Here is a 19,807-nt window from a genome sequence, read left to right on the forward strand (position 1 = left end):
AAAGTTTCTCCCTCTTAATTACCACATACATTTTATGTTTGTTGTTTTTTTCGTTGGAACAAAAGTATACAGTTATCTTCACTTTAAAGGGCTAGACAGGTATACACACACATACACACACACACACACACACATATATATATGCATATATGCATATATGTATATATATATATATATATATATATATATATATATATATATATATATATATATATATATATATATATATATATATATATATATACATATATATATACATATATATATATATATATATATATATATATATATATATATACATATATATATATATATATATATATATACATATATATATATATATATATATATATATATACATATATATATATATATATATATATATATATATATATATATATATATATATATATATATATATATAATGGTGTGTGTCTGTTTAAATAAAATTTTAAATACAATTAAATAATTGGTTTATTTTCTCCCATTTGTGTAACAAGTGAGGTCAAGTGTCGGTTGTTAGCACTATTTACTGAATTTACTGAAACGCAATGAATAGTTGGTTTGATCTTAACTCGTCTTTTATATTTTTTGTCGCTCCGCCGTGGAAGGTGAGGGCGCTCCTTCTAGCAGACGGCCGCTTTTTTAAAAAAAAACAGACAGTCTGACCCCCTCATCAACAAGCCACTTCCTCTTTTGTCTAATTTCATGGCGATCGGGAGAGAGGGAACACCACCGACGGACGCACACTGTTTCGGCGCTCCTCAAAGAGTTTATCTGGGGTAAATAACTGCCTTTTTCGCGTCAACTTGCTCATTAGCGGCCAAGTACAACGAGTTTTATTCGCTTTCTTAAAGGTTTGAATCTCCTTGGAAACTAAAGGATTTGCTCAGCTTCTGGGTCAAACATTTCACATTGTAGCGCCACTCGCTGATAACAAATCGGACGAAATGGGCTCCCCCTCCGCCTGCATCTCTCCCAAAGACCCAGCCACACCACACTTAACGGCGATGGCTAGCTAACGTTAGCAGCAGCATAAACGTCTCACATAGGTCGACCTTAAAAATACATACATTTATTAACTTTCTCACAACAATTTGATAGAGAATATATCAATTGTTCAATAGTTTAGAAAGTTTTTGGCACCTTAAGAATGTTAACCACTTGTAGTACTGTTGTGTTTGGGTTAGCGGACAGCTAGCTCCCGTGCTATGTGTTTAGTTAACTTGGATAGCGATTCAAAAGTTTGTACCCGGCTCACAAACTATAATTTACTTGCAGGTATTGAGTTAGCGTCATAGATAACTCAAAATATTAGTAATAATTGAAACTGTAATTTAACACATTTGTCCGCCATTCATTAAATTTACCCCGCTATTTGAAGGAGGAGAAACAAGCTAGCTAGCTTCGTCAGCTAACTAGTTGGTTAACGGTAACCTTATCAGTTAGGATGGTAGTATACGTACTACATAAAGTTTCTCCCTCTTAATTACCACATGCATTTTATGTTTGTTGTTTTTTTCGTTGGAACAAAAGTATACAGTTATCTTCACTTTAAACAAAGTTAGAATTTGTTCTTTAAATAACTTTAAAAGTTTTAACAATAAAATAACAGAAGGCCAGAAATCGTGAATATTGACGCAAAAATGCTTTTAATATTTATGAACGATCTGGGGTTTATACATATATATATAATTGTGATAAAATAACAATTTGCAAAAGAAATAAACTTGTTTTACGTATAACATTTTTGTTGTTAAAGACTGATATAGTAACAACTGAAATGTGCCTTCTGATGCCCTGTTAAAATGTATGTTTTTTTATAGTCATGAAAGAAGGGACATATTTAAATGTGGACAAGTTCTTAATTTCTCCATGTTCTGTTCAAATTGGTCAAATCCAGCGAGTCTCATCTGTTCCAGTCCTTAAAAGGGAAAAACAAAGGCAAACAGATTTTGCTGATCAGACCTGAAAGAAAACAGGAAGATATCTGAGACGAAAATATTGATTGGTACAAATCTACTTAAAATTATGCATACAGCTTTAATGATATTTCTGTATCCACCACACAACTCCTTGAATGAATGACCTGCTTCGTCATAATCTTATGTTTGGTAACAGAAACACATTCTGTAAAATAAAGTTGCACACACATTTGGCCAAGTATTTATTTGAATTTAGAGAAATGTTCATTGTACTCTTTCTTAAATCAATTTGACTAAGATTAAAAAACATTTTTGTTTTGTTTTATGTCAGTAACATCTAAATGGTGCTAAAAAATTTTTGCACAATTAAAGTTTAATTGAGTCTTTTACAGGCTAAAACATGAACAAAGAGACATCATTAAAATGGAAATGATAAAATATACTACATTCTAATTAACAGTACAAAAAGCTATTCTAAAAGAGAAATGAGATTGCCATGTAGGATCATAATGAATTTTTTTTTTAACATATTTTTTCAGTATTTAGTGCCTTAATGTATCTGCAGATATATTGTGACATTACTGTGATCTAAAGTTTCTTTACTTTTGCTTTGTTTACAGTTTAAACTAAGTTGTCAATCTTCCTGACACAAACATTTTCCAGGTGAGTGCACCCCCACCCTTATGTCTATATCTTATCTAATCCTCTGGTGTGCACATTTAAATTATTTTTTTTCCACAAATAATCTGCTCCAGTTCAAGGCATGTGAGCATGCATGTGGACATATTTTAAAAAATATATGTTTAACTCTAAACTGGATAAAGGCCCAGCGTAAGATTGTGATAAAATTTAATCCAGTTCTAATTTGTATGTCAAATTAATCCAAATCCAGTCTGCTCTCCCTAGGAAGACAACCACATGTGGTTAAATAAACCACAATATAAAACGCTCCCTTTCTGGAACCACCTAAGCCTTTGTTTGCACCAACCTGGCCACACAAAAACGGATCATTACTTTCTTGTTTATTGTGCCATTTCTTTCATAAAATCTGGCACCAGCAAAAACTTTACGCCCATGCGAGGGAAAGAGTGTTTTCTGTTTCTTGAATGTCCAAACATGTTGCTGAGAGTTCAATGCATCGTTGCCAGGTTAGAGACCATTATTACACCACCTTCTAAACAAGCTCAAACATGTAACAAAAAATTATTTCAACTGTTCTCCATTCATTACTGTTTTATTCTTCCCACTGTGTTTTTTAGCTTTCCGGTACATTTCTGCAGGAATAGAACCTGTTTGTGAAGAGGAAAATAAATAGGAAACTTCACTCATGCATTATACCTCATTATATGGCTCTCCTTTACTGTTGGGGATACAACTATTGCAATTATGTTTTTTTTTTTTTTTGTACTTTATTTCTCATCTCACAAACTAACCAATTAGAGAAAGCACCATGGAGGAAAGTACTTATCACATGTTTTGTGTTCACCTTTCATAGGATCTGGGTTTTAAGACAAATCTAGGGTTGTTAATCTGGATCACAATTGTCAGTAATGTAGGCCTTTGCCTAGAGCTAGGTGATAGAATTGAAAAAATGAATAAAAATGTTTAAGATATAATTTTTGGAGAATGTGTTTCTTTTAACTAATCTACTTTCGCTGCCATAGCTTTGGTTTTTTTTTAGTTATTTTTTTAAGATGTGAACTTGTAGCTAATAAACTATTTGTGTAATACTACTAGCTGCAAACATTTAGTATTTTATATTTTCATTTGTTTGTTTGTAAAAGTATTTTACAAGCATTTTTGACAGCTGGAACTTTTATAATAATGTCACCTTCCAGCAGCAGGGATGTTTTAAAGGAATAGTACACCAAAAACATGATTAGCCTTCATTTTCTACTCACCCCCATGCTGAACAACACTCTGGAGTACTTTTTTGATATCTCAAATGCATCTGGAGATCTGGGAGGCTTCTTGCTGTCTGCTGACATTCAAATAATGGAGGTCCATGGTGCCCGAGGCAGAAAGGTCCATAAAAGTCCACAAAAAACGTGTCAATATTCCTCCATACTGCTCGTCCAATGTATTCCAAGTGTCCTGAGTGGGTAGCATCCAGAATTTACTCGAAACGAAGTCATTTAGAATGTTTTTAGAGCATAAACAGTAGTGTATAGGATTTCCTGAAAGCGCGTTCACGAGTCTACGGAAACCGCGGCAGACCAAACCAGATGAAAGTGCGCATTCAGCTCGACAAGGAACTCATGCTCTTCCTTAACACTAAAGGCCTCAGACATTTTTCTTTCGTTGTTTCTTTCTTTGCACAGGTAAACAGCACATTTCTTCTTCTATGCTTGCATTATCGGCAGAGCAGACGCTGAATGCGCACTTTCATCTGGTTTGGTCTGCCGCGGTTTCCGTAGACTCGTGAACGCGCTTTCAGGAAATCCTATACACTACTGTTTATGCTCTAAAAACATTCTAAATGACTTCGTTTCAAGTAAATTCTGGATGCTACCCACTCAGGACACTTGGAATACATTGGACAAGCAGTATGGAGGAATATTGACACTTTTTTGTGGACTTTTATGGACCTTTCTGCCTCGGGCGCCATAGACCTCCATTATTTGAATGTCAGCAGACAGCAAGAAGCCTCCCAGATCTCCAGATGCATTTGAGATATCAAAAAAGTACTCCAGAGTGTTTTTCAGCATTAGGGGTGAGTAGAAAATGAAGGCTAATCATGTTTTGGGTGTACTATTCCTTTAAGCTGCATCGCTACCTTGAAAAAGAAGTTTAAAAAAAATGCATCTGAAAAAGGATAGAGTTCAGCAATGAACAGTCAGGTTGAGGAAGAGTTGCAGCCTCAGGAGATCCCTCTCATCCAACAACTGGAAAGATCTCCGTTATCGCTAAAATTCAAAGGAATGAACTACATTCCTGTCAGGGTGTCTAATGTGCTTAAAGAGACACTGTCAGTTTTTACTAAAAAATATCTTTAAAATTGCCTCTTTTTTTACCCTTTAAGACGAAAACATTGTTTGATAAGCAGACTGACACCTCAGTAGTTAAGCGTAGATGAATCTTTAAGCCTAATATCTTTGAATGTACTTCGGGTGAGAGGTTCCCTCTCCGTTCGACGGGTGTGACGTCAAGCATGTGCATGTTAAACAGATTCAATCTAGCAAACAATCAGAGTATATTCAAGATTAATTTTGTGGATACTCATAAGTGATCAACATTCAGTTTAACTCAGACACCAATGGCAACTCCACATAAAGAGTAAAAAAGTCAATAGAGAAATCTTTCAAGGTACGAGCGTGAGTTACAAGACTGAGCAGAAGAGGGCTGCAGTTCTGTGTTTTGACCATAGGCAGCAGTATCATTAGAAAACTCTGTAATGTCTTTTTAAAGCTTCTTATTAAAGAATATTTATGTGTTATTTTCCAACAAACGGAATCAACAATAACTGGATCACTTGTTTTGTACCTGCAGGCGATACCAGGTGGACATCATCACAGGGCCCCCTCCAGCTCCCACATTTGTTCTTCACCGTCCCAGGTTAAGACTCCTTGGTCTATGGCTCTGATGGACAAAACCAAACATGTCAAGCGGCAGAGACTTGACCGCATTTGTGAGGGTAAGGATACATATTTACATATATAGGAAGGAAGGAACTTATATTTAAACCCCATAAATATAATTTATCTTAGACTAGCTAATAGTTCATATTTTTTTCATATTAGTCTCTTGCTACTTATAAATCAGGTTGATCAAAGTGACTATACCACTTTCAATTAGAAATATTTCAAATGTGTTATTTGTTGTTTATTTAAAATCTTTTGTTATTTTTTGTTTCCTGTATTGTTTGAATACTTTCTGCCCAGAATGATTTGTTTGCTCTTAGGTTTATGCAATGACATAGATCGATGGTTACTGTGCTCCCCACCCAGTGTCTTTACTTTGATATGTTTCCTGCTTTTGCAGTTTCAGTGTTTGTTTTATCCAGGAAAGAAGCTTTATCTAATAGTAAAGGAAACAGAAATGAGTAAGGTTTAATTTCCAGTTGCACAGTGAGGAATGGATGGTGTTTTAAGCTGTTGTATAATGATGATGTGTATAGGACGTAACTGTGCAGAAAAATGAAGGAAGTCCTGTGAGGGAGGGTCCCTAGAGACTGATGAGAGGGAGAGGATAAGGTGAAGGGTTGTGGCCGAGGCTACTGGGAAACGGGCCAGCTGTCTCTTTAAAAAATGACAACAGCCCAAACCGCCCTCAGCCTCTGCTTCAGCTATGCTAATGAGGTTAGTGCTGGTTGGCTGGGTGTGTATGGGGCTGCCTGTGATTGGAGGCTGGTGGTGGGGGAGGGGCTGGGTGTGGATGACAGCTGGGATCCAGTCAGCCTCGAGCAGGCTGGCAGGAGAGAGGGAGGAAAAATAAGAAGAGTAGAGAGAGGAAGACGGTCTGACAGACTCCACAATGCAAGGTTAGGCCCACTACCCATGTGTTCTCTGTTTTTGAACGTGTGTTGTCTATTTTCTAGATTTTGGAGCTTTTTTTGTGTGTGTTGGGGGGGTAAGGTTTGGGTGTGGTGCAGCAACGTGTGCGCGTTCTGTTTCCCTTTCATGCTCAGTGTGGGTTGGTGCTGTCGCCGCCGTTGAGAAGGAACTGAATAAGTGTGTCTAGCAGCGTCTGGGTGGAGTACTGCCTCTTGCTGCATTATCATCGTCTGCTGCCCCTCCCCCCCTCCTGTTACTCTAAATACGACCAGGAGGAGGAGGGAGTGGAGGGAAGAAAGGCGAAGGGAGGGAGAATGAATGAATCACTGAATGAATTGTATTGTGTGTTTGGCCATGCTTGTTCTTCGTAGGCCTCGGTCTGCCAGTGTGTCCTTTACTCATATTACTCTCCACTCAGTCTCACTCCATCGTATATTTTTCTAAAGAGCTCTTTGTGACACACAACTTTAAGTTTTTCTGCTTAGCAATCGTCCCTTTGTGTGTTCAGTGTTGTGCAGTTGGCACAGCAGCGTTATTGAGCCATCAGCAGTTAATGTGATCTACAATACATAATGAAGTCCACTAGTATGTACCTCCAGTGACCGTCCTGCCTATAAGCTAGGATAATTTTCGCCGATTCTTTCAGTCTTGTAAGGAAAATAAAATTGGAACACATAGAGGATTAAGTTTCAGTATTTTTAATAAATAGTCTCGAACGATTACAGGATTTTCAGGTTGAATTCTTTTTTTTTTTTTTTTAAGGATAATGGGATTATTAAACTATTAATTAGCATCTAATTTATATTTTGATAATATATTCAGCATAAGAGTGCATATTTCTCAACATAAGATAATTGTGGTCTAAACAAAATCTGTTACTATAGCATCATATTTCTGAGACGCTTAAAATATTTCATTTTAAAATTTGATTTGTCAATATACCACCATAATCTTTAAAATGTGTTTTGTTAATTAGTTAATCCAATCAAATCTGTATCAAAAAGGACCAAAAAGCAGAAATACAAACACCCTTAAAGGATTAAAAAAATAATCATTGAAAATAGCATAAAAATTAAGTAAAAACTATATAGAAATTCAGAAAAAAACGTAAAATCCCCCACCAGCATCCTTTAGTGTTATTGAAGACAAGGTCCCCTCAGAGAAAATGCCACGTTCAAAGTACTGATAGCAGTAGCTAATCAGCTGACCTAAGAGAACAAAGATACACAAGGATGTAGGAGATCGGGGGTATGTGGTCAAAATTAGAAAAACTGCATTGGGCTCTTTATATGTTGATATAATAAATCAAGATTTAAACATGATAGATTGGAAGAGCAGCAAGATGACCTGACAATCTTTGCGTCTTGATCTAACACTGTGCATCGTTAAAATGAAGGCTTTATGATGAAAAAAAATGTTACCACAGTAATTAAGGTTTGAGATTTTTCCACCTTAAAATAAAAAATAGATCTTTTGAAGTTTCTCCATATCATGTTTTTTTTTTTTTTTTTTTTTTTTTTTTTTTTTTTTTTTTTTTTTTTACGGTCTTTGTAGGACAACACAAACTAATGACCAAATGTTATAAAATTTTAAAATCCAAATTTTTGTTTTGGAGATCATGAAAATGTTCTATCAGAAACACAAGGTCTCTATATTGTGAGTTATTAATTTAAAAACTAATAGTACATATGAAGGAACATACACATACGCCAGATTGTAGCCATTGGCTAATTTCAATTTGTAGTCCCTGGACAGGTTGATGTTCCCATTAAGAAACATAAGATGCATGCAATACAAACAGGCCTTACAGAAACGGTACATTAGGGATCAGTAGATGAAAAGGGATGGACTCAGGATGGAGGCCGATGGGAGCAATTACATATTGATGGACTCAGAAGAGTAGTTGTTGCATTTACAGAAATTTGACAAACTGGTTCATATTAAAATCTCCACTCTTGCTTTTTTATATAGAGAGGTAAAATGTATCCTCTCAAAAAAAGCAAGATAGAAATCTGGCACCTATTATAAAGAGATAGATTACTTGCCTCAAAACCTCCTAAAAAATAAATTCCCAAAGGAGAACTGCTCTCAGCATACTAAGTAATAGAAACATCAGCTTAATCATATCTTTTGGGCGTATCATATCATTAGGCTTTTGTTTACACAATTTAAACTTGACTGTCTTTTGTATTTCTTCTGAAAAAGAAGCTATAGAGTTAGACGCTTCGTTTGTATAATTGTTGATTTAACCCTATGTGATAAAATATGGTTTCAAATTAGTTTGTTAAAATTTTTAGACTAGGAAGGTGATCATCCTAACCACCCTAATAGAGTTAAAATGATTACATGTCACATTGTCTTTAGTTTATTCTTAACCTCCAGTATCCCCCAAACATTGGCTGAGGTGTTTGAAAATTCCAGGCTGGAAAAGCCTGGATGCCGTGTAATGGAAAATGTTCAGGAAACCCTGAATAGTTGATGTCCAGCCTTGGCTCCCAGCTCCCTGTTCCTCACCAGCAGTCTCACCACCGCTTCCCGCCTTCTGTCCAAATAAAACCGTTCCAGCAAGCTGCCCTCCAGCTCCCACGAAAAGCACACCTCAGGCAGCGAGGAGATAACATTCACAGAAGATAATCTCATTTGAGACAGAAAACGGAAGGAAGTGTAAAACAAAAACTGATAAGTGACAAGTATTTTTTGCTATAATTTGCATTCATTTGGTTTGGCATTTTTTCTTTGATGGGCAGATTGTTGAGCGACTGTGGATTATATTTGCCGCTACTCTGTGTGTGTGTGTGTGGGTGTGTGTGTGTGTGTGTGTGTGTGTGTGTGGGTGTGTGTGTGTGTGTGTGTGTGTGTGTGTGTGTAGAGGGTAGAATAACTGGATGAAGAGACTCTTCCAGACCCAAGATGTAGGTCACAACTGAACCCCCCCATAAACTCGTTAACCCCCCTTTTCTACCTCCAGACATCAAATACTTCTGCAGCCCCCTCCCCCAGTTGTAGCACAGCATCACCTCTCTGGGTGCTGTCAAACCCGGGTCACACTCCTAGAAACGACACTAAACCACACCATTGACCCAAGTCTCATTAATAGATGCAGTGATGGATCCATAAACGCTGCTCCCAAGAAGTTAGTTTCAAAGTATCAAAGGTTTCACATGACCTTGTAACCTAAAGTCACATCCATACATCATAAATGCACTTGTCTATTTTCGTCTGCGCTGTTACGGAAAAAGAGAGGTCACAAACGCTTAGTCTAATTTTCTGAGGAGTATTCAGCTATTTTATGCAGGGGGATTTTTGGTTCATCACCTTGAGCGATCCAGACGTGGAAAAATGCCGTCTGACTCACTGACTGTAAGTTGTTTTAGTCATTTTTGGAAAAACAAGCGGTTACAGGCCATCCAGATTAATAAGATGCCGGTGTTGTTTAACAAATTTTGACTTTTAGTTTAACCCGCAGCCTCACTCTACTTGAATAGGAAGCTCAAAATATTTAAATGTTTGTTCTTAAAAGCTTCCACATCTTTAGAAGGTCACAAATATTAAAATAAATAAATATAATAAATGAAAAATAAACTCTTAAGTATCAATGTACCCATATTGTTGGAAGTCAAGACAGTTTTATTGTTTTTCAGGCACATTTTAATGAATTAATTTTTGAAAGTTAAGAGCAGCATTTACTGAATTATGTCCATTTTCTCTGAGCGTTTTAAACTATCATAGCAGCTCTTGAAATAGAGCTTAAGTTCTGGTTGGTTGGTCCCACACGCTGACTCTAATATTTAAGCCTACACACAGATTAAAATAATGTTTATTTCTGCAACACATGGCTTCAAATTGGTTCTTTAATTGGCTAGAAAACCTTTTTTAATGTGTATATAAATACTTTTTTGTGTAATGTTTCTTAAAAAAAAAGTTTTAAGGCATTTAGTTTTTAATTCTGCATTTTTTTTTGTAATTGGTCAATTTGAAAGGAAATGTTTATACGTGCATCTTATTTCCCATTAAGATATGCTTAGACTTGGACAAACTTTATTGTCATTTTGTACACACCCTGGGTTTTTTGTAAAATGGTTTGATCTGTTAAAATCCAAACCACTGATTGACTTATCTGAATGGATTTTTTTCACCGTTTGACTCAGGTATCCGACCCCCCATCCTGAATGGGCCGATGCACCCACGGCCCCTGGTGGCCCTCCTAGATGGGCGCGACTGCACAGTGGAAATGCCCATCCTCAAAGACGTGGCGACCGTGGCTTTCTGTGACGCTCAGTCTACACAAGAGATCCATGAGAAGGTAGAAAAGAATGTCTTGTGGAAATCCGTGGTTTATGAACAGAAAACATTGACTGCTTTTCCTAAAATAATGTTTTTTTTCTTGTACCAACTCTGAACAAACATGTGCTGATCATTTAAGAACAATCTGCTTTTTGCAGGTGTTAAATGAAGCCGTGGCGGCTCTGCTGTATCACACTATAACTTTATCCAGAGATGACTTGGAAAAGTTTAAAGGACTACGAGTTATTGTCAGGATCGGCTCCGGATTTGACAATGTTGACGTCAAAGCAGCGGCTGAGCTTGGTGAGATGACGATGTTTACAGATTATCTTAGACAAATTAAGGTTTTAGCCACAAGTGCCTCATTTCTCCTGTTTGCTCTCATCCAGGCATCGCTGTCTGTAACGTACCAGCAGCCTCTGTGGAAGAGACGGCCGACACTTCGCTATGTCTGATCCTTAACCTGTACAGGCGGGTCACCTGGATGCACCAAGCCCTCAGGGAGGGGACTCGTGCTTCTAGCGTGGAGCAGATAAGGGAGGTGGCCGGAGGCGCCGCCCGTATCAGAGGTGAAACGTTGGGCATCATCGGTCTTGGTAAGTTGAGATGGATCTTAAAGCTCATTCAAGATCAAATTAAACACAACTTGCAAACAATTTTTACATTATTTTTTTCAAAACCTCAACATCTTCTGATCTTAGGGCGTGTTGGCCAGGCTGTGGCCCTGCGAGCCAAGGCGTTTGGGTTTAGCATAATCTTTTATGACCCTTACCTGCCTGATGGCGTGGAGCGCTCGTTGGGCCTCCAGCGAATGGCCACGCTGCAGGACCTGCTCATACACTCAGACTGTGTGTCTTTGCACTGCAGCCTCAACGAGCACAACCACCACCTCATTAACGACTTCACCATCAAACAGGTTGGTGGATGCAAAGCCCGTCCATAACCATTCATGTTTCTTACCCTCAATTACATTTGAAGCATCTCAAGTCATTAGCTGTTTTTTCAATGAAATGGTAAAGTGGGACCTCCTCAAATAGCAGCTCTGGGGTCTGTTTAAAAACTGTTAGCTTCATTTTTTATTTTTTGGGTTAGTTTAACTCCAGGAACTTCAACTTGTGAAAAATCTTTGCTTTTTTTATAAAAAATAAAATAACTAGATGTCTACATCCATAGTCTAATGCTTGTATTGATATTTAAGTACTGTTAATCTTTGCTATCTTTTCCTTTTTGGATTTCTTTTGTTTGGCATTTTATGAAGATATATTTTGTATAAAGTATTATTTATCTCTATTATGTAATGTATACCTAACATATAAATTCATATAAAAGTAGATATTCCTGAGTTGTTGCCATATAAGTTGATTAGGGAAAACTTTAGTATTACTGCATGTAAACCAAAGTGTGCTTCATAAAGCAGGGATATTTGTCTTTACGAGGAGAAAATAAATGAATTCAGTCCTGTATGGCAGGCCCCCAAACCGCTTTAAGCAGTTTGACTGGATGATAGTGTTACATAGTGACTACCTCATTCACTATTCAGCAGTTCACCTCTTTTTCTTTTTTAGCCATTATATAATTAAATTATTTTGCTGCCTTTATGGACACATTTGCTGTAGGATGTTTGATTATACTGTTTTTCTTCCAGATGCGCCAAGGAGCTTTTCTGGTGAACACATCAAGAGGGGGACTGGTGGATGAGAAAGCTCTGGCTCAGGCCTTGAAGGAGGGCCGGATACGTGGAGCCGCCCTGGACGTACATGAGACAGAACCCTTCAGGTAAGAGTGATATATGCCAGAGTTACTTCGTATCTGCACCGATCAGTCGCTAATAACCTTCCTCCTTCTGAAGTTTTTCAACGGGCCCCTTGAAGGATGCCCCCAACTTGATCTGTACCCCTCACACATCTTGGTACAGTGAACAGGCTTCAGTTGAGGCTCGTGAAGAGGCAGCCAGAGAGGTTCGCCGGGCCATCACCGGTGAGTTAAATCGACCAGCAGGATCTAAAGAATGCCTAATTTATTTTTTTGACATCGCTCTAACCGATCTCTGATATGTGCTGTAGTTTTTTTCAATTTTTTTTTCCCCTCTCCGCCATTTACATAAAATGACACCTTGATAAGAAACATTACATAAGTCTCAATGTAAGCAAAAAGAAATATTCATAAATCTATTAACATGACCATATTCACATTGGATGCAATTGCAGGAAGCAACATGCGCTTCACATGACCTTAAGGCATGGCTGCCAAATTATGGCGAGTGGAAGCTGCTGTTTCAATGCTGACCAAGCACAGGAGAGGGCGCAGTTGGCCCTCACGCTGCTGCCTCAGCGACTGAAATCTCAGTGGGTTTTTGCCCGTGTGTCCACATGAAATGGGTGGCAGTGTTGTGTTATGGGCGGTGGTGATGGGTGCGTACATTAAAACTCCGTCAACTGTGTCGTTTCTCACTTCACGTATACGCCATCAGGTTTATTATGCTTTCAATCAGCACTGGAACCGACCACATCTCACTGTGGATTTTGATTAACCATTTACAATATCTAAACAAAAATATATGTAATAAATCGGTCTCTCCGCTCCTTCGTTTTTCAACTGCCGTTACTCCGGCAACCACACAGTTGTCTTCATTTTGATATCTAGACTTCAAAGTAAAAGCATGCAGGATGTGCCGTAAACATTAGAGTTCTGCATCTTTGTAAGTTTTGCTCATCTGAAGCCCTCTGACACTTCTAATAGTATAGCCTGATGTAGAGCTTCATGGCCATGCCAAGTATAGCTGATTTCAAAGTGCTCTAATTAATACAGATTAGGGTCTAAGAGCAGCCATTCTCAGTAATAAATTCCTGATTCTTCAAGTAGAAATGTTGTCATTAAACTAATGTTCTTCCAAAAATCAGCCAAAAATATCAGCTGACCGACATATCTATTTCTAGTAGTCCAGTTTACCTCATTGTTGTTGGGATAGTACTTTTTTTAATGTGCATTTTGGAGCATGACATTAGAAAAGCCTGATTGGGAAATTTAAACTTTCAGAAATGTGCAAAAAATGCTTGAGGTGTTTTTCAATTAATGTACACAACTGGAGATGGAAATGCTTTTGTCTAATCAGCTCTGCTCTAGCAAACTCGAGTTAATCTGCTGTCGGCATGACCCCAGATCTTCCCATTATGCTCATAAACATGGCCCGAAGCAACATCAACGTTACTAGCTGACAGTTTAACCTAAGAACAAAACATTAATTCATTAATACTTTCCTCCATCACTGATCTGTGGTCAGTGCTAGATTGCAGCTATGGGTGACGACTTAACTTGGATGACGATGCTATACTTTAGCTCACTTGGTTATAAACCCAATGGAAACGTCACATTAACATTTCCTTTTTTTTTCACACCTAAATATCCCATTTCAGTATTTCCGCTCTGGTAAGACACACCTTGAGTCAAACATTTTAATAATTGCTCTAAACTCTCCTCTGTCTTCTGTCTGGATCATGCCCTTGAATTGGTGGATTGTTACTGCATTTGTGCTGTCGATCCTCCTGTATCAGATCTTATGGTTGCACCGTTTCCTGGTGTTACAGGTTGAGTGTTAAACCCAATGACCCTAATAGCTGACATTCTTGGTATTCCAATATGTTCTCTGCCAAGTTACCAATGTTTCCAGTAGCAGCAACACAGAGACTCCCAGCTGTTAGCTAACAGATTATTATGCTACCTAGCAACCTCTGTCTAACGTGATGGTTTGTGTTGCAGCTCTTTGCAACCCTCTTTAGCACTTCTGGTGTCAGACGATACAAAGATTTACTGGTAAAGCCTTAGGCCTTTAAGCTGTTTTATGATAGTATATGAATTAATTAAAAAGGTAAATTACGACACCTACTACGCAACAAACCGGTAAACCACCTATGACTGTTATAATATACATGTCAGTACGGTGCCAATTATGTAATCAGTTGTCAGAAATGCTTAATTTTGCAACATTAAAATGAAAAAGGATCGTTTAAAATGTTTCTTTTTATTGTCGCTGTAATTTTAGTAGTAAGTAGGGTTGGGCAAATAATTGCTTTTGCCATATAATTGCAACTTAAGAAAATCGCAGAGGAACTCCATTTTGGTCGCATCAGTTTTATTAAAGACTAAGAGACAGCTTTTTTCTTATTCCAGAACTTTTAAGTGGCGGTGATACACTATATTGCCAAAAGTATTTGCTCACCTGCCTTGACTCACATATGAGCTTAAGTGACATCCCGTTCCTAATCCATAGGGTTCAATATGACGTCGGTCCACCCTTTGCAGCTAGAACAGCTTCAACTCTTCTGGGAAGGCTGTCCACAAGGTTTAGGAGTGTGTTTATGGGAATTTTTGACCATTCTTCCAGAAGCGCATTTGTGAGGTCGCACACTGATGTTGGACGAGAAGGCCTGGCTCTCAGTCTCCGCTCTAATTCATCCCAAAGGTGTTCTATCGGGTTGAGGTCAGGACTCTGTGCAGGCCAGTCAAGTTCATCCACACCAGACTCTGTCATCCATGTCTTTATGGACCTTGCTTTGTGCACTGGTGCACAGTCATGTTGGAAGAGGAAGGGGCCAGCTCCAAACTGTTCCCACAAAGTTGGGAGCATGGAATTGTCCAAAATGTCTTGGTATGCTGAAGCATTCAGAGTTCCTTTCACTGGAACTAAGGGGCCAAGCCCAGCTCCTGAAAAACAACCCCACACCATAATCCCCCCTCCACCAAACTTTACACTTGGCACAATGCAGTCAGACAAGTACCGTTCTCCTGGCAACCGCCAAACCCAGACCCGTCCATCAGATTGCCAGATGGAGAAGCGCGATTCGTCACTCCAGAGAACGCGTCTCCACTGCTCTAGAGTCCAGTGGCGGCGTGCTTTACACCACCGCATCCGACGCTTTGCATTGCACTTGGTGATGTATGGCTTGGATGCAGCTGCTCGACCATGGAAACCCATTCCATGAAGCTCTCTGCGCACTGTTCTTGAGCTAATCTGAAGGCCACATGAAGTTTGGAGGTCTGTAGTGATTGACTCTGCAGAAAGTTGGCGACCTCTTCGCACTATGCGCGTCAGCATCCGCTGACCCCGCTCCGTCAGTTTACGTGGCCTACCACTTCGTGGCTGAGTTGCTGTCGTTCCCAAACACTTCCATTTTCTTATAATACAGCTGACAGTTGACTGTGGAATATTTAGGAGCGAGGAAATTTCACGACTGGATTTGTTGCACAGGTGGCATCCTATCACAGTTCCACGCTGGAATTCACTGAGCTCCTGAGAGCGACCCATTCTTTCACAAATGTTTGTAAAAACAGTCTGCATGCCTAGGTGCTTGAATTTATACACCTGTGGCCATGGAAGTGATTGGAACACCTGATTCCAATAATTTGGATGGGTGAGCAAATACTTTTGGCAATATAGTGTATGTTTGAAGTGGGTTTGCTTCTGGAGAAAAATGAAATAAACTTTCTGCTAGCATGCAGATCAGTGTTTGGAAGTAGAATAATCACTTTCTGGTTACAGTAAAATCCTGCAACAATTGACTCTGGACAAACAAGCTTTAAAGCGAATGAAAAAACTGAAACCCCGGGGTGAAACATTTAAAGGCTTGTGGTTAGTGCAAAGATAATTCAAAATAAAGTCGCAATATTAGTTGAAAATAATGGCAATTTAGATTTTTGATATAATCATTCAACCTTAGTAATAACCCCACATTTTCCCTCCACTTTCCATGGAGCTTGTTCATTAAATTCTGTTTTAAATTATCAGCAATAATGATAGTATGATGAGAGTGAATACATGGCATTCATGAATTCTATCCTACTGGTAAACTACATTCCATAAAAAAGATATTTGATTGCAGTGACTCTATGGATTGCCGTTAACCTGCTGCCTCCTGAATTTTGTTTTTTTTGTCTGAATGTCTTTATCACTCTACTACGAACTGTAGCATCTCGACCATTAATCGTAGGCAAAAGAAAAAAAAGTCCAAACTATAATGCAAATTCCACTAGGGAGGCACTAAATTAGGTATTTCAAATTGTGCCTCCCTGCAGTTTTCCCTCAGTCGCAGTTTTGCACATTTTGAGATCATTTTTACTCACAGCAAGAGAAACTGTCACTGAAGGAAAACTGGGATAACCTGTGATTTCATTTATCACTCTAGTTTATTTGCGGAGTGTTAAGGTAACTTCGATGCCTTGATCATAGAATTAGAATAATCAGTAATACAGTTTTCCAACACATATTTCTTTTATTTTTTTAAACAAACTATTTTGGAGTCGGTATTAAAGTTTATATTGTTGTTCTTTCATGCAAAGAGACGACTGCATATATGTTGTATATGGAGGAGATTGACTGTAGTTTTCTTTGTTTCTTCTTCTCTAAAGATCTACAGATTTCCTATTGTCTTAAAATCTGCAGAGGTCTGGAATTATTTTTTTTCCAGGTCTTGATAGATTTAGGAAATAAAAAATGTTTGAGACTGAACTTTCATGCAACAGAAAACTTTGAGATCGCACAATAACAGCCAGATTTCTACAACAAAAGTTGTTCTGTGAGGAAATGTAAAATGGATTCCGATGTTTACGTCGAGATTTGCCATAATTTTAGGTTCGGTTTTCCCCAAAGAAGATTTTCACTTCCTTGTCTGGTGACTCCAGACTTGCCTGTCAAATTGCCGCATAGGTCTGAGCGGTTAGTCGTGAGCTGATGGCGGTCGTACAGTTAGAGGAGCAGTCGCAGAGAAATCGAAGAAGACGCCTCCTATTTTAGTAACTCTTAGAACGGATCAGCAGCCTTAAACAAAATTTTTTGTATAATTGATGTCTGCAATGTTTAAAAAAAAAAAAACTTAAAATGGTGGATGATTTGTTTTGTTTTTTTGCAGGTCGTATCCCAGACAGCCTGAAGAACTGTGTCAATAAGGAGTATCTGATGGCTGCCTCCCATTGGCCCACCATGGAGGCAGCTCCCGTTCACCCAGAGCTGAATGGAGCCGCCTACAGGTGAGAAGAGCGAACGGCGACTGAGAGGACATGAGGCTCTGTCAGGAGGCTGAAAAGAAGATGTTCTGGTTCTGTTTCAGATTTCCTCCAGGTCTGATCAACGTGGCAGCAGCAGCGGGGGGCCTCCCAGGAGCAGAGAGCCTGGTTTCAGGACCCCTGGCACATGGCATTGCCCCTGTCTCCCACCCCCCTCATGCCCCGTCCCCAGGGCAGCCAACTAAGGCTGAAGCCGACAGAGACATCCCCTCCGACCAATAGCCCCCTCTGCCAGCTCTGGCACATTCCGTCATCTCTGGAAACCGAACCCCCCACCCCCCCTGGCCCCTCCTCTGCCTCGCTCCTTCAGGATCAGACACCAACCTACCCTGTGTTGCACAGGAAGTACCAGTCTGACCCATCTTGGATCTACAGTCATTCATCTGATCAGACAACTATCCCAGGAACGGCCCATCCTCATCAGACCCACATCCTTCCATCCTCATCCCACCGATCACCCATCCAACCACCAGACCCCCCCCAACAATGTCAGCAATAACTCTGTTCTCAAGGATGCAATTATTGGATTGGTTTTACTTCCTTAGCTGGCTGTTGTGTTAATGAAAAGTTGATCTATTGTGGTTCTAGGTGTTGCCGTTTTGTTGAGAAGAATTAGCTTTTCCGACACGAGGCTTTAGGCTGCTGCCTCCAGCAGAAACAGGACATTCAAAGCTCCACTTTGTACATTGATGGCTCGTGTTACTACTCTCTTTTTCTGTTGTTGTTGTTTTATTTTTGTTTTCCTTCCCCCTCTCTCTGCCCGTGTTGTGATTGGGGGAAACCGCTTCTTAAGGTAAACTGAGCAGAACCTAGCTGCCCTCTAGCCCTCCATCCCTTAAACCTCTGTGGTGCTGTTGTTGCTCAGCAGAGGGGTTTCTAATGCAGTCTGTCTGGAGCTCTCTTAACTGTGAAACTCTGTAGCTTAAACCATTTAAAGAGTAACCCTCCCCAATTATCACCTTGTTTCTGTATTTTCAGCATTTCTCCCTTTATTTCCTCCAAGATTTCTGGCAAGCAGCTAAAGAGAAACTCATTTGTACCCCAACGCCAGCAGAGGGCGCTCTCTATCCGGCCTCCCAACAGATCAAAGATATTTGTTCCATCACTTGAACTTAGTATTAAACCTTTAGAAATTAACTAAAATTAAATTTGATAGGACTTCACAACCACCCTACACATCCTCATCATCCTCTCGCATCATAGCCCCCCCAGCATCAGTGCACATAAAACCAGTATGCATCCACCAGTTCCTTCAGACGGGACAGGACCGTACGGATTCGATTCCCTGCAGGAGCAAATGGCAGCCAGCGTTCCTGCATGCTTGCATCTTAAAGACAGTGGTGTGTGTGTGTGTGTTTCAGTGTGTGTGTGAGTGTTTGCTCCCCTCGCTCTGTCACCCGTTCCAAAGGAGTCGTCCCGTAAAGTTAACTCTTAAAACGCTGTTGCCCTGATTCTAAGGGAACACCTTTCTAGTACCTCATTAACAGATATTGAATGTACCGTGCTACCCTTTTTTTTTTGTGTACAGATTTTCTAGATGAAATTGTAGCAGTCATGATAAAATTGAAAGAAAAAAAAAAAAGAGGAAGCCCAGTTGAAATAAATTTGAGATGAACTCCTCAGGCGTCGAAATCCAACTCATCTGTTTGCCTTTGTCACTCAGTTTAGCACAATTTTCAGACTTTAGGCTGTAAAACGATTTTAATTTTTAAGCATTAGCCAAGGAAGTGAAAGAAGTTGGACTAGGACAGTGGTAGTACATGCTTACATTTAACTCCCTCTCTCATTAAGCTGCTGTCTATAGTGCATGTGCATTAATTTTTGAGGGGAAATGAGACCCTCAGCCCCCCCCCCCCCCCCCCCCCCCCCCCCTCTCTGTGTCTCCATCAAAGTGTTTTTTTTTTCCCTTTTCTTTCAGTCGTAGACAGTTTCCAGTGATGTACAGTTTGTCCCCTCAGAGTCTATGAGCGACAGGTGGCTCCTTTGTCATGTGATAAGTATATATTTTTAAAGAAAAAAAAATAACCCCATAGTTTGGATTATACTCTT

At 39.2% G+C, this 19,807-nt stretch overlaps 1 protein-coding gene across 2 annotated transcripts; it reads left to right on the top strand.

The window, feature by feature from the left end:
* The first annotated feature begins 658 nt into the window (after positions 1 to 658).
* Positions 659 to 19,367, top strand: ctbp1 (C-terminal binding protein 1). Of its 2 annotated transcripts, XM_038299079.1 has the most exons (11): positions 659 to 782; positions 2,546 to 2,588; positions 5,415 to 5,559; positions 10,567 to 10,721; positions 10,861 to 11,005; positions 11,092 to 11,298; positions 11,404 to 11,618; positions 12,348 to 12,478; positions 12,552 to 12,679; positions 17,605 to 17,722; positions 17,803 to 19,367. In XM_038299079.1, the coding sequence occupies exons 3-11, from the start codon at positions 5,499 to 5,501 to the stop codon at positions 17,978 to 17,980; spliced, it is 1,338 nt and encodes a 445-aa protein (XP_038155007.1). In that variant the 5' UTR covers positions 659 to 782; positions 2,546 to 2,588; positions 5,415 to 5,498; the 3' UTR covers positions 17,981 to 19,367. The 2 variants fall into 2 exon arrangements, with proteins under 2 accessions (XP_038155007.1, XP_038155008.1); XM_038299080.1 differs by lacking the exons at positions 659 to 782; positions 2,546 to 2,588; positions 5,415 to 5,559 and adding an exon at positions 6,257 to 6,405.
* Positions 19,368 to 19,807: the final 440 nt, after the last annotated feature.

The sequence above is a fragment of the Cyprinodon tularosa genome, unplaced genomic scaffold (genome assembly GCF_016077235.1).
Source record: "Cyprinodon tularosa strain WSP-4 unplaced genomic scaffold, ASM1607723v1 ctg42, whole genome shotgun sequence".
NCBI classification, from domain to species: domain Eukaryota; kingdom Metazoa; phylum Chordata; class Actinopteri; order Cyprinodontiformes; family Cyprinodontidae; genus Cyprinodon; species Cyprinodon tularosa.

Bases quoted from the DNA above. Each gene is read 5' to 3' on its own strand.
- ctbp1 (XM_038299079.1), top strand. From the start codon at position 5,499: ATGGCTCTGATGGACAAAACCAAACATGTCAAGCGGCAGAGACTTGAC. The intron at 11,299-11,403 runs GTAAGTTGAGAT...TTCTGATCTTAG, and splicing joins GTTGGGCATCATCGGTCTTG to GGCGTGTTGGCCAGGCTGTG. The intron at 12,479-12,551 runs GTAAGAGTGATA...CTCCTTCTGAAG, and splicing joins CATGAGACAGAACCCTTCAG to TTTTTCAACGGGCCCCTTGA.